The following is a 23,297-nucleotide window of genomic DNA, read 5'->3' as shown; positions in this document are numbered from 1 at the left end:
ACTTGCACATTCATAATTTCCATTGTACTTCTTTAGAAATAGCCACATTATCTATCTGAAATTCTCCTACCATTGGGTTGGGAGAAATCCACATGTTCAGTTTTCTTGGAAGTTTCTTAAAGAAGTTGACATTGGTGTCAGGTGAGAGCTTATATACAAACTAATTAACCTCATACCATCTGTGTTGTTTCTTCTATGAGCTGGATATTGTCTTACTACATTTCTAAATTTCTTTTCTGTGCCTATTTGTGCATTATAATCGTCTAATAGTAATATGGTGTTCATCTTTGGTATTTAGGTATTTCAGTTTCCAAAAGATCCCAGAATTCCTCTGTTTTTTGTGAATGTTCCCTATTATCTTCATTTCTTAGTGCAAAGCAATTAATAAGTGCATGTATCTTGTTTTTGCATTTAACTGATAGGAAAGACATTCTCTCTGAGGTAGATTTAAATACTGTTACAGTTCATATTATAGTTTTCTGAACACAGAAAGCTGTACCCAATAATGGCAACTGATACATAATTTTTATTGGTGGTGTGCCTTTGAAAATTCTGCAGTTACAATTATCTATTACATTCTCATCTAGGAACCTTGTTGCTTAAATTGCTAAAATTTGAATTTTTTTAAAAAGTATTTCTATTTCTTTTTGTTTACCAGTCTTCATTAGATAAATTACATTTAAAGCGCCTAGAGAGAATTTCTTTTTGAATTTTATTTTAGAAAGATTCCAAGGCTGCTCCAATTCTACATTCTAACTGCAGTTGTTGGGATTCCCCAGAACTCTTTGTCCCAATGCTTTGCATGACGCAGTGGTGGATTTAAGTCTTGAGTTATCACCTGGGGTAGTGCATTCATTTTGCAGACTTTCCATACTGCAATTGAAATTATATTACATACAAAATAAGGAATTGAATTCCAAGATAAGATTGGATTGTTAGTCCGAAATTCGATTTTTTATTTTTATTATACTTGAAATTGCTTCTGTGCTCACATATTGTTCTTGCATTTATCTATTAGCCTAGATACTGTGTTGTTATTTTGTGCCTGATATGTTTCTATCCACTGTCTCCAACTGTAACATAGCTACATCTACATCTACATCTACATTCTGCAAGCCACCCAACGGTGAGTGGCGGAGGACACTTTACGTGCCACTGTCATTACCTCCCTTTCCCGTTCCAGTCACGTATGTTCTGTGGGAAGAACGACTGCCGGAAAGCCTCCATGCATGCTCGAATCTCTCTAATTTTACATTCGTGATCTCCTCGGGAGGTATAAGTAGAGGGGAGCAATATATTTGATACCTCATCCAGAAACGCACCCTCTCGAAACCTGGACAGCAAGCTACACCGCGATGCAGAGCGCCTCTCTTGCAGAGTCTGCCACTTGAGTTTGCTAAACATCTCCGTAACACTATCACGCTTACCAAGTAACCCTGTGACGAAACGCGCCGCTCTTCTTTGGATCTTCTCTATCTCCTCTGTCAACCCGACCTGGTACGGATCCCACACTGATGAGCAATACTCAAGTATAGGTCAAACAAGTGTTTTGTAAGCCACCTCCTATGTTGATGGACTACATTTTCTAAGGACTCTCCCAATGGATCTCAACCTGGCACCCGCCTTACCAACAATTAATTTTATATGATCATTCCACTTCAAATCGTTCCATACACATACTCCCATATATTTTACAGAAGTAATTGCTTCCAGTGTTTGTTCTGCTATCATATAATCATATAATAAAGGATCCTTCTTTCTATGTATTCACAATACATTACATTTGTCTATGTTAAGGGTCAGTTGCCAGTCCCTGCACCAAGTGCCTATCTGCTGCAGATCTTCATGCATTTCACTGCAATTTTCTAATGCTGCAACTTCTCTGTATACTACAGCATCATCCGCAAAAAGCCGCATGGAACTTCCAACACTATCTACTAGGTCATTTATATATACTGTGAAAAGCAATGGTCCCATAACACTCCCCTGTGGCATATCAGAGGTTGCTTTAATGTCTGTAGACGTCTCTCCATTGAGAACAACATGCTGTGTTCTGTTTGCTAAAAACTCTTCAATCCAGCCACACAGCTGGTCTGATATTCCGTAGGCTCTTACTTTGTTTATCAGGCGACAGTGCGGAACTGTATCGAACGCCTTCCGGAAGTCAAGGAAAATAGCGTCTACCTGGGAGCCTTTATCTAATATTTTGGGTCTCATGAACAAATAAAGCTAGTTGGGTCTCACACGATCGCTGTTTCCAGAATCCATGTTGATTCCTACAGAGAAGATTCTGAGTTTCCAGAAATGACATGATACGCAAGCAAAAAACATGTTCTAAAATTCTACAACAGATCGATGTCAGAGATATAGGTCTATAGTTTTGGGGATCTGCTTGATGACCCTTCTTGAAGACTGGGACTACCTGTGCTCTTTTCCAATCATTTGGAACCTTCAGTTCCTCTAGAGACTTGCAGTACACGGCTGTTAGAAGGGGGGCAAGTTCCTTCATGTAGTCTGTGTAGAATCGAATTGGTATCCCATCAGGTCCAGTGGACTTTCCTCTGTTGAGTGATTTCAGTTGCTTTTCTATTCCTTGGACACTTATTTCGATGTCAGCCATTTTTTCGTTTGTGCGAGGATTTAGAGAAGGAACTGCAGTGTGGTCTTCCTCTGTGAAATAGCTTTGGAAAAAGGTGTTTAGTATTTCAGCTTTACATGTGTCATCCTCTGTTTCAATGCCATCATCATCCCAGAGTGCCTGGATATGCTGTTTTGAGCCACTTACTGATTTAACGTAAGACCAGAACTTCCTAGGATTTTCTGTCAAATCGGTACATAGAATTTTACTTTTGAATTCACTGTACGCTTCATGCATAGCCCTCCTTATGCTAACTTTGACATCGTTTTGCTTCTGTTTGTCTGAGAGGTTTTGGCTGTGTTTAAACTTGCAGTGAAGCTCTCTTTGCTTTTGCAGTAGTTTCCTAACTTTGTTGTTGAACCATGGTGGGTTTTTCCAATCCCTCACAGTTTTACTCAGCATGTACTTGTCTAAAATACATTTTACGATTGCCTTGAACTTTTTCCACAAACACTCAATATTGTCAGTGTCGGAACAGAAATTTTCGTTTTGATCTGTTATGTAGTCTGAAACCTGCCTTCTATTACTCTTGCTAAACAGATAAACCTTCCTCCCTTTATTTATATTCCTATTTATTTGCATATTCAGGGATGCTGCAACGGCCCTATGATCACTGATTCCCTGTTCTGCACTTACATAGTCGAAAAGTTCAGGTCTGTTTGTTATCAGTAGGTCCAAGATGTTATCTCCATGAGTCAGTTCTCTGTTTAATTGCTTGAGGTAATTTTCGGATAGTGCACTCAATATAATGTCACTCAATGCTCTGTCCCTACCAACCGTCCTAAACATCTGAGTGTCCCGGTCTATATCTGGTAAATTGAAATCTCCACCTAAGACTATAACATGCTGATAAAATTTATGTGAAATGTATTCCAGATTTTCTCTCAGTTGTACTGCTACTAATGCTGCTGAGTTGGGAGGTCGGTAAAAGGAGCCAATTATTAACCTAGCTCGGTTGTTGAGTGTAACCTCCACCCATAATAATTCACAGGAACTATCCACTTCTACTTCACTACAGGATAAACTACTACTAACAGCGACAAACACGCCACCACTGATTGCATGCAGTCTAACCATTCTAAACACCATCTGTGCCTTTGTAAAAATTTTGGCGGAATTTATCTCTGGCTTCAGCCAGCTTTCCATACCTATAACGATTTCAGCTTTGGTGCTTTCTATCAGTGCTTGAAGTTCCGGTACTTTACCAATGCAGCTTTCACAGTTTGCAATTACAATACCGATTGCTGCTTGGTCCCCGCATGTCCTGACTTTGCCCCGCACCCTTTGAGGCTGTTGCCCTTTCTGTACTTGCCCGATGCCATCTAACCTAAAAAACCACCCAGTCCATGCCACACAACCCCTGCTACCCATGTAGCCACCTGCTGTGTGTAGTGGACGCCTGACCTATCCAGTGGAACCTGAAACCCCACCACCCTATGGCGCAAGTTGAGGAATCTGCAGCCCACACAGTCGCAGAACCGTCTCAGCCTCTGATTCAGACCCTCCACTTGGCTCTGTACCAAAGGTCCGCAGTCAGTCCTGTCGACAATGCTGCAGTTGGTGAACCCTGCTTTCATCCCGCTAGCAAGACTGGCAGTCTTCACCAAATCAGATAGCCGCAGGAAGCCAGAGAGGATTTCCTCCGATCCATAGGGCCACACATCATTGGTGCCAACATGAGCGACCATCTGCAGATGGGTGCACCCTGTACCCTTCATGGCATCCGGTAGGACCCTTTCCACATCTGGAATGACTCCCCCCGGTATGCACATGGAGTGCACATTGGTTTTCTTCCCTTTCTTGCTGCCATATCCCTAAGGGGCCCCATTACGCACCTGACATTGGAGTTCCCTACTACCAGCTGGGGTCAGTGTCTCTTATTATGGTGTACAATTTGCTATTGTTGTATTGTTCGTTACTTGTCCTAGTTTGTCATTTAACTTGTCACAGTAGATTTTTTAATCTATAAATCTTTTGATTGCAGTACAGTTACTACTACAGTGTTCACGTTGGTCTAAAGTTTAGTTGCTATGTTTCCTGCCAGGTATGGATGTGCCTCTGCATTCAGGACAGTAATCTTATTGTATCATATACACAGACCAGACTTTGCTAGGTTATTTGTTGATGCTGTACCCTCCTCTTCTTCCCATCTGACTATGCCAGGATATCCACCTGTGTTGTTCCTCAACTTCCAGAAAATCTATATTTCTTCAGTTTCCATGGTTTCCTCTACTTATCTCCCCCTCTTCAAGCATTTTCATCATGATTACCTCCATTGCTCTTATCTAAAACTTGTCTGCCAATGATAATGAAGTCTGATGTTAAGTTCTGATCAGTGTGTTGTCCTAAAGTTCTGTAACTAACACAAGTGTCATATTTCAAGTCCAGTGCTTTATAAAGTGTATAGTGTATGATTCACAACTATAGAAATCCTGCTTTTAGGAAGTCTACAAAGGCCATTATATTTTTCCTTCTTATTTGCCAGTGTTAAAATATTATAGTGACTTTAGCTAACAAGTCATCCCATTTTTCAGCATTGGCAATGTTGAGAATGACAAATGCTGGAAGGCCCATGCTCTCCACCAGTCAGTACATCACTACCTACTGTGATACGAGGTTTGGAGTGTGTGCAGCTTTTACACATTGCCCATTATATAGAATAATTAGCCTGATGGTACTAGTACATCCTTGGACAGCAGTCATTTATCTTGTTGGCGTGCAGACCAATAAAGTGTATTTTTTTGTGAAGTGTACCATCTACTAAGTACCTGCAAAGTGGTGACCACAATGAAAGAATCGTGGAACAATTATAACAACAGTTATAACAGCAACAAGAACAAATGGAAAAACTGTGGCAGCAATTATAGCACCAGGGACAACTGACACAACAACAGCAGCAACTACTGTGCAATTAGCAACAGCAGCAGCATGTAGGAGAGCTTGTAGCACTGCAGTAGTGACACCAGGAACAGCTACAAATATGGCATGAAGCAGAGGGATCACCTACAGCACAACTCTGAGGATTGCTGCTGTCACACAACCAGAAAGTGCATGTCTGGTCTCCTGGCATCGCCTGCCAGCTGCTGTCCAGTGGACAACACCAGTTCGTGGGGGACCCTGCCTGTACTTCCAAGTCCAGCATGTCTTACTACCTGTTGCCACCCGCTGGGACTGTCTCAGTAGCACCTGTGAACCATGTGGCATTTAAAGCTGGAGCTCTCTGGACAGATTGTCCATAACTATGGTTCACACATCAAAAGCCGTTTAGCCACCACGAGGATAATGCAAGGCTCCACCAAATATACAAATATGGTGGTACTACTAGACAACCGTTCCACCAGTGAGGTTAGCAACATAATCACAAACTGGCCTCTCTCTGGAAACTACAAGTTACTACAAAAAGAGCTCAAGCAGTAGCTTTCCCTCTCTAACAACCAATGGTTAGGATGTTGCACAAGAAGGAAATTGGTGGCAGGAAGCCTTAAAAGTTCCTGCGACATCTCCACACCTTGGCCGGACCAGACATTCTGGAGTCACTTCTACACTTCACATGGATATCTTGCCTGTCAGAGATGCATTACACCCTGCTTTCAGTAATGCAAGAGGCAAACTTGAGCTCCATGGCAGAGATCACAGACGTGGTATCCAAGACCACCACTCAGCAAGTGCTCACTACATCATCTGCCTGACACAGAGATGAGGTGACACAGCAGCTTGCAGCATTCTGTGTATGAACAATAAGACCACATGCCATCACATGAGCAATGCAGCGTGCACTCCTCACTCATCCCAGATAGGAACAAGTGTTTTTATCACTGTTGTTTTGGTGACAGAGCATGTAGGTGCAGACAGTTGTTTTCCTGGGTGGGAAAAACTAACAGCAGCCTCCCACACCAAGTGGGCAAGCACCAGCCTGGGCAACTATCATGATGTTTACTGGCAACAGACAAGACCACTAAGCTGCAGATCCTGGTGGATACCAGCTAATGTGTATGTGTGTTCCTAGGTGCCTACTGTGGTAACTGTGACCTAAAGCAAATTATGATGTAGCAGCTCCAAATGGTTCACTCAGAGCTATAGATGTACACATGACTTTAAATTTGAACGTTGGTCTTTGAAAGTCATACAAGTGGTGATTTATAGTTGTAAACATGACGAGCCTTGTCATTGGACTGGATTTCTTGTCATTCTGTGACCTCACCCTATTTTTAATGAATGCTTCCATTTTGGACTGCGTCACATATTTGAAGGTTGCATCCCAAGCCACACCGTGCAGCAGTCCATTGGTATTATTTCTAGCCACACTGCCGCCATGGCCACATCTGTTAAATGAGCTTCTGTAGTCACATGACCCACCAGAGTGCCATCATTGCTATGCAACTGGATAACATCAAGACCATGCCTGATCCTCCTGTTTTCTGATGGCCCAAATAGCCGGCTCCCAAGAAACTCCACATCACAAAAGCAGAATTTGACACAATGATTCAAGCAGCTGCAGGATGATCATCACAAAGCAACTGGGCTTCTCCTCTTCTATAGAGTATTCAGTGCTCAGACAATTGCCAACTGGTACCCAGTGTGCCACATCAGATATTTTCCATACCAACTGGCAGAGAACACCATTTTCTCGATGTTTAGCCTAGTAAAAGCCTAGAACCAAATACTTGTGGCAACAGACAACATCCATAAAACTGCAATAACTATGCTCTTTGTACTATTTTAATTCCCATACATGTCATATTTCCTGTGGTAAATGGCACAGACTTTTCAGCACTTTATTGATGAAGTTCTGCAGGGACAAGATATCTGCTATGCATACATAGATGATGTGTTGGTGGCATCGTCATCCTCAGATGAACATGAAAGACATCACTGCATAGTTTTCTGAAGGCTTGAAAACTATGGAATCTGGATTCCCGGGATTTCAAGTTCCATGATTGATGCATATCCATTACCTGAGGGCACCAGTGTACTTGCATCTTACTCAGACCCAAAAATAATGTGTAAAATGCGTCAGTACCTGAGAATGATCACTATTTGCCCTTGTTTTTTATCTCAAGCTACTGATACCCAGGCATCATTCCATGCTGTCTTCACTGACCCCAAAGAGCATGATTTAATGCCTGTCACTTAGACTGAAGAACTACAGGCAGCATTTGAAGCCAGCCAGACATGCCTTGAGTAAGCCACCCTCCTCACACATCCAATTGCAGACGTCCCACTAGTGATTTCATCGAATGCCTCATCCTGTGCTTTCAGTGCCACGCTACACCAGAATGTAGGTGGGCACTGGCAGCCTATGGGTATCTTCTCCATGATCACAGAGAATCAGTGATCTTGGTCACCATTCTTTACAGAACTGTTTGCTACCTATGAAGCATTTAGATATTTCTGATTCAGAGTCAAAGGGCGTACCTCCACTATACATAAAGACCAATGACCACTGAATTTGCATTTCCACATCCATGTAACAACTATCCCCCAGTGCAAATCAACCAATTAAATTTTATTTCACAATTACAACTGACATTTGGCATGTAAGCAGTTTAACAACATTACCAGTGAAATTCTGTCCACAGTAGAAAGCATTTCCACATCTGTGGTTTTTGCCAAGCTAGTGGCAGTGCAAAATGATGAGGAGAAATTGAAGACCAGCTGCATTGTGAGATGGTCCTGCACTTGCATCATATGCCACTGCCAGACACTAAGGATCTGGTATACTGTGAAGAGTCAGCAGGCCTACAGCAGCCATATGTGCCTGTCCTTCTACGATGCCAGGTTTTCAATTCACTACATGGACTCAGCCATCCAGGAACCTGCACTATGAGGGCACTAGTAATTCAGTGTCTTGTGTGGCCTGGCATACAGAGGGACTACCTTACATGGACTCAGACCTATATCTCCTGGCAGAAGTTCAAGGAAACGTGGCGTGTAGGGGCTCCACTTGGAAGTTTTCATGTCCCAGAAACACATTTCTCACACATCAGTGTGGGCACTCTCAGTTACATGTAACTACTGGTGCTGCCTCAGTGTGGTTGATGACAGATACACCAGGTGGCTGGAGGTATTCCCATTAGAAACACAAACTGCTGAGAACATGGCATGTGCATTCACCTATGGTTGGGCATCACCAGAAAATTACTTCTGACCAGGGTCAGCAATGGTAGGAGAAATATTTCATAAAATGGTCCATCTGTTCATGGTATACATGACAAGGACTTCACCATATCATGCAGCTGCAAATGGCATTGTGTAGCATCTACACCATTTCTTGAAGGGCACTGTAACATGCCACACCACGGATTCATAGATTGGCACCCTCCAAGTAGTGCTGTTGGGACTGCTCAGTGCATTAAAAGAAAACCTTCAACCCTCTCCTGCGGACCTGGTATATGGCAAATCTCTGTATCCATCAAGAGAGTTTTTCAAATAACAAACTGGCCCTCTCTGCACTTCTCAAGGTTTCCTTGTGGATCTCCAGAGGTGTGGAAGTCATGCTGCTGAGTGGAACTCCATGACATGAGAAACAGTCTACTTTTGTTTTCAAAGACCTGGCAATGACAAAGTACACTTTACTCTGACGTGGCCCACTATGCTTACCACTGGAGCTGTCTTTCCAAGGCCAATCCACAGTTACAGAATGAAATGATGGGACACTCACTCTCCACATTAAAATGATAGAGACAGTAGTGTCCATTGACCAGTGCAAGTCCAGAAGATGCTGCCACCGTATGCAGAACACTTGCTATGCCACATCTGCCAGCAACACAGTGTCATCCAGAATAGAGCAGCCCACCTGGAAACTGAGCAGCCACTGCTCACTCTAATCAATTCATTCCCTTATGGTTAAAAGAGTTCAACAATAAAAAGAGCCTAAAGTTCAATTTCTTAAGCACTTTTGTCTCAGAATAACCTGACATACAAAAGTATAATGATATTGCTCAGGAAATGGAGTTGTAGATTGTCTGTAAACTGGCTGTTATGTGAAGACCCAACTAATGTATATGCTCACCTTAACCTCAAGTTGGAACAGTGGCTCAGGTCTTTGTTCAGTATTTCTGCTGGGGGATGATTTGCAGAGAAGTCCATATTTTTATCATGTTTCTGTGAAGATAAATAATGTTAAGTTCCATTATTGATAATGATAATTAATAGTCATGATGAAAATAATTTTGGTCAGAAATTAAACTCTTCCTTTCTTTCTCATAAGTTGTATGTTCTTTCCAAAATTGATGATTAACATACCTATAATACAAATCTCCAGTCACAAGACAAAGTTATGCTTTTACATTAATTAATTAATGCCATTTTTAGCCATCCCAAATAACATACAACTTCTCCCAGTATCAAACACAGATTTACTGACTTTCTTTAACTAACTTACAAATATGGTCCACTACAAAGGCACAAAGAGTTTAATGCATGTTGGAAATATCGATTTATGATAACAGTTATGCAAATGCCAATATCTGACTCATAAATACATTTCCGAATATATGAAAGATTAGGTATTTTTTTTTTTTTTATATCTTGTGCATTGTCAGAAATTTACTTCATCTGTCGAAACACATGACTGAACATTTTCAGAGTTCAAATAATGCAAATATAGTGAAATATGGATATTTAATATATAAAATAATAATAAAGACAGAATTTCAATTACTATAATAATCATAGTAGTCATAATGTACATGAAAACTCCCTTTCTGAGTGTAAGCCACACAAATTGGAGAAACTGAGAGCTTCTAATCACACATCTGTTTTGCAATCAACCACTGGATGGCACTCACAAAGCCAAAGCTTTATGGTGGTGTTGTGTGGGGGTTTTTTTTTTTTTTTTTTTTTTTTTTTTTTTTTTTTTTTTTTTTTTTTTTTTTTTACCCCCCTGGAGCATATGACGATGCAACCTCAGCTCGTAGGTCACTCCACACCTCGCTGTTGGCAACATCATCATGAACTACAAATTCCAGAAATACCATGCTCTCCAGCAGTCAGTACATCGATATCTGCTGCAATATGAGGATTGGAGAGTGTGGGGCTGTCAGATGTGCAATACACAAAATAACTAGTGTAATGCTACTAGTACATTCTGTGATAGCATTTATTTATCTAATGAAATGGTGTACTGGCCAGTGAAGTGCCTTATCGTTATATTTACATCATTTTTAGAGCAAAAATATATTCTGACAACTTCTCAATTCATAAAGAATTCCATATTGTTAATTCATCCTTGGTTCAATCTGATATTCAAATTGTTCAGCAACAACCATTATAAAATATTGCATCTGATTTCCTTGAGGGTAATGTCTCTGCCATTATTTGGTACTTTCTTGTTTCTTTTGTTATATAATTCTGCAAAAACACATTTTTCTTCCTGTCCAAAGGTTTCTTCCTGCAGGTGGAATTTAAATTTGATGTGGTTTTCAGCATTCCTCTGGAAAATTCAATGCTGACTAATTGTTTTAATTTTTTGCAGATGGCTTTTGACCAGAAAACATTCTTTCTCAAAATCCACATTCCATGGAAAGCCTTGACGAGATATGCAGAAGTAATGAATTTGAAAATGCCTACTAAGGTATGTAAACTTTAAAAAGATGAAAAATAAAAAGAAAACTGTGTGTATAGTGTAACCTCATGATCTTAAATAAACCAGGGAATCATTATAGTTCAGCATTTCATCTTGTAATCAAATAGATAAACTAAAATAAATCAACAATATGATGTAGCATTGCATATATTTCTTTCTTTAACTATTAACACTTTATGGAGTGAGTGGAGGAAAATTTTCCATTAAGTGAATATGCAAATAAAAGTGTTTAGCACCTTTGAAAGTCTTATTACTATTGATGTTTTCAGATAGTATGAAGGGCCACAATCAAGTATATATTCATCGTGTAGTACAAGATAATAACAAACTGTTGAAGATCATCAATCCTTGGTTTACAAAATGAAAATTACTGTGTAATAGAAAGCTTTTTTATCACATTAATATGCAGTTTTATTGCAGGGTCTCAAATATGTGGCCAGAATGCCAAGATCTGTGAACAGGGTCTCTCATAATAGGAACAGAATCTCTCATTGTAGTTTCCTGGTAATTAGACAAATGAAACGAAAAACAATAAAATTTGTGGTTTTGCAGTTTGCTGTAAATATTTCTGCTTGTGTGAGTTTTACTTATGGATAATCAGAGAATATTATTTACACAGACAAGGCATACTGCCTTATGAACACTTTGACCATCTTGTAATTTTTTTAAATATTGTACTCATTTGACCATCTTGTAATTTTTTAAATATTGTGTATTTCAGCATTAGGTCATACAAGTGTTATCACTTCCAGTTATAGACATATTACCAAGTCATCAGATGATATTGCATCATAATAGAGCAAAAATAATTTTTTAAAAGGCTTTGTTGTGGTAGTCACTTTGTTCACTTAACCCCGACGTGGGTATTTTTTTGACTAGTAAACATTTAATGCCCTTCAAGCCTACTCAAATAGGAACATAATCACAGATGTCAAGATATTAATCTATGCCTCCTGCTTTATCTCTGCATTTCTCAAAAAAGAGAACCAAAAGCTGTTTCATTACTACCTACACCATCCATTCAAAAATCTCCAAAATTGCTTTTATTATTGGCGTAGAGCTGAGGTCAGTGCAGTAAATACTGTGGCAGCTTGAACTAACAACTGCAAATCACAGATGTGGATTTTACTGGTCAGTTGTGGAGACTGGGTCTCTCATGGTTTGCCAATACCAAAGAAGTTGTGAATGGGATGTGCGAGTTGAATAACAACCCAAAGAAGGACTTTCCATGCATTGTACTCATCTTCTTCTTCATTTCTCTTTTTGCAGGGAGGGGGGGGGGGGGGGGGTACTATGCAGAACATCTGAAGCATTAAAACATTAAAACTTACCATTTTGAATTTTCTCAATTTTTATTATTCATTCAGTCTCCAAACTTTTTGGACTGATGGAATATATTGAAATGTTCTCTAAAGAAAGCATTAAAAACTCTGCCTATTTGGCTTATACATTTTATCATATACACCCCTAACTTCGAGCATTTATTATATGTTATCTTATCTTATGCAGTATTTTATGTTGAAGTCAGTTGTCAGAATGAAAACCTTTTTGTCAAGTATTTTTTGTTCTGGTATGAAGTTTTTTCTTCATTTTTTTGTTAGGGTCCCTTTTTATGCTTGCTTGCCCTAGTCTAAAAACAGCTTCATTTATCAGTTATTCCATATGGTCTCTTGAATGTAAACATGCAACTGCCAGACACTAGTTTAATTATTCACAGATCAAGTCAGCAGGAGGACATCATCTGTTCTGCTTCTAGCTCGTGTTTAGTTCATCTACATAAGTAATTAAGTAGTTTTTTATATCTAAAAACAAAGATGCTGTGACTTACCAAACAAAAGCGTTGGTATGTTGATAGAGGCAATAACAAACACAAACACACACACAAATTTCAAGCTTTCGCAACTCACAGTTGCTTCATCAGGAAAGAGGGAAGGAGAGGGAAAGATGAAAGGATGTAGGTTTTAAGGGAGAGGGTAGGGAGTCATTCCAATACCGGGAGCAGAAAGACTTACCTTAGGGGGAAAAAGGGACAGGTATACACTCGCACACACACACATACCCATCCGCACCCAGCTTTTGCTCAGAGGAGGCTTTCTTTCTTACACACTCAATTTTACATTGTGAACTTTGTTAACCCTATATTTCCAACCACCACATAGAGGAGGTGTTCATTGCAAACAGTCCCAATAAAAAAAAGACTGCTAGATTTTTTAAGCTTTTGTACAAAGTCCTTTGTCCTGAAATAGAAAGAACAGACACACTCACACAAACACCGTTCACAGAAACATAGAAACAGTCCCTGCATGCTGGATCCTGACCAGTGCCCAGAGGCTGTGGCCATGAGTGTGTGAATTGTGATTGTGCGAATGTGTGTTTTCAATTTTGGAAGAAGGATGTTGTCTGAAAGCTTAAATATTTTAGTAATCTTTTTCATTTTACCTGTCTGCAACTTAATGCCATCTGTATGTGGGGAATGGTGATCTAATTTGTCCTTGGTTAGGGTTTATTCATTAATAATCTTCCATTGTCAGTCACAAATTTTATTTTCTAATCACTGTCTGACATGTTTTGGAGCTATAAATCCATTTTCAAGTCCTGTAGGATAGACTAGGTGTCACATGTTCTTCAGTTTTTCACGTAAGAGTGACAGAATGAGACAGTTATCAGATTTAATGAGATAAATTGTACCTTGGGTGGAACCAATGAGATAAAGCTAGAAAAATGAGAGAAATAAAGTCTAGTGAAATATTAGTGGAGTTTGACTCAAGACTTATGTCTTCTGCATTGGTGAAAAACCAACATTTGCATTGATTAATATGCACCATTTGACTCATGCAGTACTGTAATAAATATGTTAAATAGTTTCAAAATGTAAGTGCAAATGTGGAAGATTTTCACCAATGCACATGAGGCAAGTCGTTTGGTCAGACTCAAGTAATTCGTTAGTAGATTTTATTCCTCTCATTTCTCTACCTTTATCTAATTACTCCCAACTGAGGAACAGTTTATCTTGTTAAATCTAACAACTATATCATTCTGTCAGTGGTATGTGAGAAGCTGTACCACATGTAACACCCAGAGTATCCATACAGCCCTGAAAAATAGTGCTGTAGCTCTGAAACACATTGGACAACAATTATAAAATACAGTTTGTAACTAATGACAGAATATTATTAATTAATAATCCATAAACAAGAAGATACAGTCATAGACAGCTCACAGCTTAATGGCTATTAATAACATAAATATCTTTTCCTTATCATTGTTATTCCATCCTTGACTTTCCATGGTTTAATCTTATATATGAGTTAAAAGAGTTACTTTATTTTATTATGTAGCCAACTGTTGCCTTTAGTGCTGACAATCAGAATGCAGATATATCTACATTATGAATGCTTCTTTGGGCTTCTTCAGTTGGCAAGTTACTGTGTAATGTATTAAAGTACATATGGTTCTGTATAGATGTTATTTTGATTTGTAGTTTAGTTTCCTAGTATTTAACTATTTCCTTTTTCCTTCTCTTTAAACAGAGCATATGTTGACGACTTGGTCATAAGTCAAAACTAGTAATGATACCACTTGTGTGACTAAACCAAAATATACAATAAAGAGAATGCTATCTACTGGCTCCAAAATGAGGCAGGATGTTTACTATTTAATTAACTATTGACAGTGCTGAAACAAAAATTTCTTAGTAGTGATTTGCATGAACTGACACAAGAAAATTTCAGCTTTGTAAATATGCTAATGAATAATTTAGCTGCAGTAAAGTACTACTATTTGCTTGTTCACAAGAAAATATTCTTCTGCTTATTGTTACTATTTAAAGATGCCTTTTCAATTTTCATGAATAATCTTCATGACAGCATTACATTTTTTGTCAAATAATAGTTGTGCCTGTTTAGGCATATGTCCTAGAATATGATAAATTATTATTCTGGGGAACACACAAAATTCTGTGCTCTCCTCTAATGTTGTATTCTGTGTGGTGCAGCCACCATATATGATTATACAGTACTTAGATTAATACACTAAATGGTAAAAGACTACTACTTCTCTGTAGGTACTACTTTTACTCAAAGGAAATGAGGCTAGTTAAATTATTAAGGAACTGTATGTGATGGCATATTAATGCTCAAAAATTAGTTGCTAGTCACCATATAGCAGAGTCCGCCTCGATACCCGAGTGGTCAGCAAGACGGATTGCCGTCCTACGGGCCTGGGTTCGATTCCCGGATGGGTTGGGGATTTTCTCCGCTCAGGGACTGGGTGCTGTGCTGTCTTCATAATCATTTCATCCCCATCCGGCATGCAAGTTGCCCAATGTTGCGTTGAATGTAATAAGACCTGCACCAAGGCGACCGGACCTGCACCGCAAGGGGCCTCCTGGCCAATGATGCCAAACACTCATTTCCATTTACCATATAGCAGAGATGCTGAGTCACAGAAAGTACAACAAAAAGACCATCAGGAAGTCAGCTTTCAAGTAACAAGATCTTTGTCAAAAGTAGACAACTTACACACATACATACACACTCACGCAAACTCAACTCATACACACACAACCACAGTCTCTGGCAGCTGGAGTCAGCCCCTCATACCCCAGCCTCCTCCTTATCCCCACCACCAGGCCAGGCTTCATCACCTATCATGTGCAGCTGCTTGCTGTGTGGCCTCAGCAGCCAGAGACTGTGGTCATATGTGTGTGAGTTGTGCTGGTGTGAGTGTGTGTGTATGTGTGTGTGTCTGTGTATGCTGTCTATTTTTGACAATGGCCTTGCTAGCCAAAAAGTAACTTTCTGACAGTCTTTTTGTTGTGCCTTTCTGCCACTCAGCACCTCTGCTATATGTTGAGTAACAAATATCCTTTTCATTATATTGTTACATTGCATCCTGGATTTTCCACTGTTTAATGCTCAAACATTTGTTGACTTTGATCTGTGTCCTATGCTTTGAGTAGTTTTTTAAGAATTGATTATCACAGTGGTTGTGGACAAGCACTTTTCCACAGACTTAGTCATGCACTTCATCAGAAGACACAAATGCCAGACCTTCATCAGGTATTTTTTCTTCTTTTTGTGTGAGACCTTGTGCCTGAAATTTTCTGGGAGTATGCAAGAACACAGTTTAGTAAACTGCTTATCCAGTGACACTGAGTTGATCAATTATGATGAAATTAATCAAGAGAATAAGGACATAGTTCAAAATCGGCGAAGAGTTACACACTAATAGGTTACAACAAATATTTCTTTAGTAAGCTAGCAGTCTTGTTTCTTTTGTGTTGATGTGTAGGTCTTAACAAGCACTGGCTCACTCCAAATGGTTTCCTGATATGACAGGACATCTAAAAATCCAATAAAATCATTAATTAATGATGTTGTAAACTTTTGGATGCTTATTAATGATAAATCATCAGGGTCCAAATTTTACATCAAAATTAGATAATTTTTTGAAACCTCATTTGTCTCATGATGTATCCTTCAATGAATTTGGTATATAGAGCTATCTGCATGATTTACAAACCCCAGAATAAAAACTGACCATTAAAAATATGCTACAACCAGTCTCAGGTAATTATGTACTGGTCTCTAGTGCATAGTTTTGTATAAATAAATCAGCCAATAGTGCACTACAAATGATAAGTTACAACAGAAATAACTGGTTACCAGGTTCCTAAATGTACTAATTGTATTATGCATTCTGCTGAATCACATTACTGTTACCTACTGCCAATATTCAGAGTCATCACTGTTTGGAAGACAGATAGCAGCTACATGATTCGAAAATGATGATGGTGCATCTGTATAGGCATTTGGAACTAATGGTCTGCAGCACTTCTTGTGAAAGGAGATAATAGATAATTAATACAGTTGAAATGACAATCAAGATTGTCTCACAGAATTCTGACTGAGTGAATAACTGGAAAATATAACAGTTATGGAAGCATTTTGAAAACTTAATCACATTCTCCCAACCATGTGTGGCAAGGCATGTTACAGTGCTGAAAGACCCAGTAATGCCTGAGGAATATAATACCTTGTGGGATTCACAACCAAATCACTCAAGAATATCTTCCACATGAACTAATGGTCATCAAAAAACAGCATGAAAACATTTCTGTGATATATATTTGCCCATACTATCTTGTCTTCCTCCTTCAGAGATTGCAGTATGTCATTTATGGTGCAACCATTTATGTCTTATCTTTCCTTTAATACACCAGGAAAGATTACACACCACCAGTCAAAAACAAATTGAAGTATTTATCCTTCATGACTTTACATTACCTTTAACATTGGTGTAAACACCTGTCTGTTTTGGCATCCCCTACACAGAAAGTTATATTTAATTGGTGAGGCAGAATTCAGCCTTCTTGCCGATAGCTTATCTGTATGATAAGGTGCTCCATTATGAGAAATTCACTACCCATCTAAGCACCACCTAGACAATTTTAACATTGGAAATCAATGCCACATGGAGCTTTGTAGCTTCTACACTGGTTGTTTGTAGTGGTACATTAAAAGTCTTAGATTAGGTCCAGTGGCATATTTACATGTTTTGTGCAGGAATGTTGTCAGCACTCACTGTTACGTATGATGGGAAGCCAAGGGCTTGTGTCAGCAGGTGGTTCTATGCAGCCAGTGAGAGTGAAACAGAAAGAGATAACATGTTTTGAAGTAAGAGACAAAGAAACCTTATCACATTCTCATGTCAGTATATCACAAGCTCCAAAATTCTAACATGTTTCTGAGAAACAGGCAAATATTTTGACAACCAGGACTATTAAATTAATTTAACCTGTGTTGTTAGGTTCTAACCTATCCACAACATCATAATTCATGACAAATTAAGAAAAAACTGTCTAAAGTTATTAATATAATTTTTACAAGTAAAACTGTGACATTCTACCCTAACCTAGGTGTTGGGATAAGCTACAGATCAGTATCACCACAACTAGATAGTTTAGCTTTCACATTCATTGGCTTCATCTGTTCATAAAAAATGCCACATTCCAGCCTAATGACATCATAATTTTTGACATACTCATAAAAAAACAAGTCAAATATTTGTGGCAACCAAGATTACAAATTTAATTGCTGCTGGTTTCAATACCTCTTATCTCATGACATATTTGGAAAAAAAAAACCCTTGTGACAGTACTGAAGAAGAGAATGTTTTCAATTTCACTGCTAGAAATTCACTGTCTCTTTTCTTGCCTCTTATTGGTTATGTGGAAGTATTGTCCCAATGGCTACATGAAACTGACATATCGCCAACCTATAAGATGTAGAGAAACCCCAAAGTGACTTCTGCTGGCTCTGATTTGTAGTTTGGTCCAGTAATACTGTTAGTGTTTTCATGATTCACTTCCACTACAGATCCCTGTGGGCAATTATAGAAGCTCACCTTTTAACAAATTTTACCACTCCTGATCCAAAAGCTAGTGATCATGTTGTTTGGAACTCAAATAAACAATTTGTTTACCCAGTGAGAGTATTATGTAAAATATATACAGACTGACTGTCAGCCCTCTTATATATCTAATTAGCCAGTAGATACATGCTGCTGTGTAAATACTGTAGATGTTACAATTAGCTGGTGGTATAATATTACACTCTAAGACTATAAAAAAGATGCCCTGCAAAGGAATTATCTGAATGGGATGGTAATCAGTAGATGTGATGGACATTTACAGTCAAACAAATGATTATAATATCAGAAAATTGGGTGATTTATTCAAGAGAAAGAGCCTCACAAATTGACCAAGTCAATAATGTATTGGTCCACCTCTGGCCCATATGAAAGTAGTTATTTCTCTTTTAATTGGCTGATAGAATACTTGGATGTCCTCCTGAGGGATATCATTGCCAAATTCCATCCACTAGAAACTCTCACCATGTGTGTGCACGCATTATCTTGCTGACTTGCCATGAAGGGCAACAAAATGGGGTGCAGAATATCATTGATGTACTGCTGTGCTGTAAGAGTGTTGCAGATGACAACCTAAATTGCCCTGCTATGAAATGAAATGGCATCCCAGACCATCACTCCTAGTTGTCATGTGACAGTCAGGTTGGCATCAACTCTATCAGTTAATGCCAAGCTGAATACCTGCTTGCATTAGGGCCAGAGTTGTACCAACACATTGACTTGCTCAATTTGTGAAGCACACTCTCTTGAATAAATCATTCAGTTTTTCAGAAATTGTGATCATTTGTTTATCTGTATTTGTATAGCACATCTATTGATTTTTGTCCCATTCAAATGATTCCTTCATGGTGCATCCTTTTTATTTACTTAGAGTGTATTGTTAGATTTATAGTAATTTTAGCAGACATTGATTGTGCACTGATGATAACATCTGTTCCAAGGAAACCAACAATAAACACAAATGTTTTCTTAAATTTTTGTTCCTTCAAGCAGTTTGTATAGAGCCACTTAAGACACTTTGACATGTGTTATATGATATGATGACATCTGTGAGACATAAAGAAGCTTGAAAATTTAATACTTTCCAGGCACAACTATTTTTCCTTATGACAAAAAATGTACAATCACCAGAAAGACAAAACTGTGAGTTAAATGTAGTTTTAAGTGAATTTAAATAAGGGTTTGTTATGCATAAGTATCAAAACAGCAGAATATAACTGCTTCTTAACAACTGGCAGTGGAACTAAACAAGAAGTCAGAAGTGACAGTCATACTTTTCTTGCTGTGGTCTGTAAGTAATTATTTACAGTGCACTGAAATACATGTGGTAAAGTGATGATGTGCAGTCGTTTTTTGTCCCATTTCTTTATAGATACGTAACTGTTGGACCAAGTTTTTATTATTCATTAAGTTTATTTGTAAGCAAAGAAGTCAACCACACTTGCTGCTAATATATGCAACATGAACTTTTTTTCATCCATTGCCACATTCAACCTTGTTTGCTGCAAGCTGGAAGAATCGTCTGGGTTTCAGTGACTGTGAACTTCATTCAGGCAGCCCCTCAGCATGCTGAAATACAATGTTATTGAGCAAGTGCAGCTTTGGTCTTGGATGACTGGCTTATCACATCATGAGAACTTACATATGAGATAGGGGTAAGCATTTGATTAGGTAATTCAATTTTAACTGATGATTTGTGTATTAGGAGAGTACCTGCAAAATTTGCACCAATTACATCTGGAAATAATGTAGATCATACTGGAAAATGAAAACATTAACCTCAGCTTTCTGAACAAAGCAGTCACAATCAATAACAAACAAGTTTATGGGTATGACCAAGGAATCAAGTTGCAGTCATCACAGTGAAAATATTTGACAACCCCAATGCCAATAAAAGTGCAGCAGGTTCGCACCAATATCAAAATCATGTTGACAGTTTTTTCAACTCTCATTAGATTAGATTAGATTTACTCTCATTCCAATTGATCCATAGTGAGGAGGTCCTCCAGGATGCAGAACATGTCAGAAAAACAACAATACATGACAAATATTTACAACTCAAACAAATAAGCTAATGTACCATTCCACAGGTCCCAAGTGGCATGGTCATAATTTTTTAATGAACACTATATGAAAGAATCATTTTACAAATACTAATGCACTGAATTCAAAATAAAAAAGTTTTTTATTTATTTATAAGGTAATAAACGTGTAATACAATTACTAAATACGTATTTACAATGAACACATTACTGCACTGAACTGGTGCAGAAGTTAGATTGTACTTATATATACATACACACACAAATCAGTTGGTTCTACTGAGAAATTCATCAATGGAGTAGAAGTAGTCGGCCACCAATACATCCTTTAGTCTTCTCTTAAACTGAATTTCATTGGTTCTTAAGCTTTTTAAGGCTGCTGGCAAGTTATTGAAAATGTGTGTTCCTAAATAATGCACACATTTTTATACAAGACTAAGTGACTTTAAATCCTTGTGAAGATTATTCTTATTTCTAGTATTGATTCCATGAATTGAGCTGTTGATTTGAAAAAGTGATATATTTTTAATGACAAATTTCATTAAGGAATAAATATATTGGGAAGCAGTAGTTAGTATCCCTAGTACCCTAAACAGGGTTGCTGCATCAAAAGTATGCCCCAAAAGGCCACACTATCAGAAAGAAATACTACCAGGAGATCCTTCATTGTCTTTGTGCTGCTGTGTAATGCACATTACTGTATTTGTGGCAGTAAAAGCTTGGCAGCTCCATCATAACACACCCATGCTGTGCATTTGATTCAGAATTTCTTCCTGTGTTTAGTCAGGGTCCCTACTCTCCCAAAATGGCTCTGAATGACTTTTGGCTATTTCCCAAGATGAAAATGCCCCTGAAAGGAACATGATTTGAGTCAAGAGAATCCATTGTGTGGAATGTGATGTCCCAGCTACTCACCATTCCAATAAAAGTGTTCTGGAAGCTTTTCCAGCAATGGTAGGAGCACTGGAAGAAGTATGAGAAAGAAGGCAGGAGTATTAGGATTTAATGTCCCATTGACATTGAGGTCATTATAGATGAAACACACGCTCAGAATGTTCCAAAAATGGGAAAGGAAATTGACTGTGTCCTTTCAAAGGAACCATCCCAGCATTTGCCTGGAACAACTTAGGGAAATCATAGATAACCTACTTCTAGATGGGTGGATCTGGATTTGAATTGTTGTTCTCCTGAATGCGGGTCCAGTGTGCTAACTATGCCATCTCGCTCAGAGGGAGAAATGTGTTCATTACTAAGGAGACTACTTTGAAGGGGATTAGGTTTCTGTACCTCCAAATCAAAACATGTATTTGTGCCATTCAAATGCTTGACACTTCTTGAACACACCTTGCATGCTAATATATGGCCTTACCACAGCAATATCACAGCTGGTCCCTGACTAGGAAGTAACAATGCCAATTTTCAAGAGGTCACACTCATACTTACAGTTTACATATTCCCTGTTGTTCTTGTTGTATCATAGGGCAGCAGTAAAGACCTTCCCTCAGGTTCTGTTGGCAGTCAAACATTTCACTTCTCTCCATGATTTACCAGCTTTCATATCTCCTTCTTCTATCTTTCTTTTCCAGACCTTTTTTGGGCAGATCCACCTACATGTTTCTTGCAGGTTTCAATCTATTGCAGCCTTTTCAACAGCTCCTTGTTGTATGTGCATTGTGTGACCAATCCACCTACATTTCCTTTCCTTTATTTGCTCACAGATAGGTAGCCGATCTATTATCTTCCACGTTCATCATTTGCTGTTTCATTTTGCCACTTCATATTTACAATTTGCCAAAGACTGAGGTTAATGAAGATTTGAGAGAGCGTACAGCTGTGTTTGTTACCTTTGATATTTCACAACTGTACAGGAGCACTGCCTTTATTTTGTTTTTGAACAGTCACTGGGTGATTTGTCTTGAGATGCTCTTATTATGCCAGACAGGGTATAGTTGGGCAAAGGATCTATTTGCCTTCTGTATACAACCCTATATCCCATCCGCCAACCCACTCCACCCCATCTTTTCAGATGGTACTTCCTAATTATACAAAGGAATCTATTTGTTCCATTTCCTCTCCATACCCACTTAGCTTTGCATGTTTTTCAGATCAAATTCTCATTTTCTTAGTGTTCTGAATACTTAATTTTAGTCCTGTGATATCTGCTTCCTCTTCCAGTCTTACCACTTTTTCATTCATTTCACAATACATCTGTGAGACCAGACATATATTGTCAGCAAAATTAATTTCTTCAGGCCTATCTTGCATTCCTCGTTGAATATCTCTTCTCCAACGATCAACAACTCTCTTCATAATGCTGTCCGCAACAACAAGAACAAGGTAGGTGACAGAATATATCCCTGCCTCATCCCAACATACTTTTTTGAACAGGTTTATTAATTTTCCCTTTGTGGAGCACCTTACATTCGTATCCCTTATACATTGCTTTAATAATATTAATAATATGTGATGGTGTTCCATATTCTTCCAAGGTATGCCACATAACTCTTCTATTAAGAGAGTCAGATGCCTTCTCAAAATTAATAACTGTAAGGTTGTGTGCATTCTGTCATTCTGTACTCTGCTGAAGTATTGATGAGAT

At 38.5% G+C, this 23,297-nt stretch overlaps 1 protein-coding gene across 1 annotated transcript in view; it reads left to right on the top strand.

The window, feature by feature from the left end:
- LOC126456045 (anoctamin-4-like) overlaps positions 1–23,297 on the top strand; it is a 204,925-nt gene that overhangs the window by 33,375 nt on the left and 148,253 nt on the right. The window contains exon 5 of the mRNA XM_050091800.1: positions 11,115–11,213. Coding sequence (XP_049947757.1) covers positions 11,115–11,213 — 99 coding nt within the window. The remainder of the gene's footprint in view (positions 1–11,114; positions 11,214–23,297) is intronic.

This window comes from Schistocerca serialis, chromosome 2 (assembly GCF_023864345.2).
Source record: "Schistocerca serialis cubense isolate TAMUIC-IGC-003099 chromosome 2, iqSchSeri2.2, whole genome shotgun sequence".
NCBI lineage: Eukaryota > Metazoa > Arthropoda > Insecta > Orthoptera > Acrididae > Schistocerca > Schistocerca serialis.
Note: the sequence above shows the minus strand (reverse complement) of the source record. Positions and strands in the feature narration are given on the sequence as shown.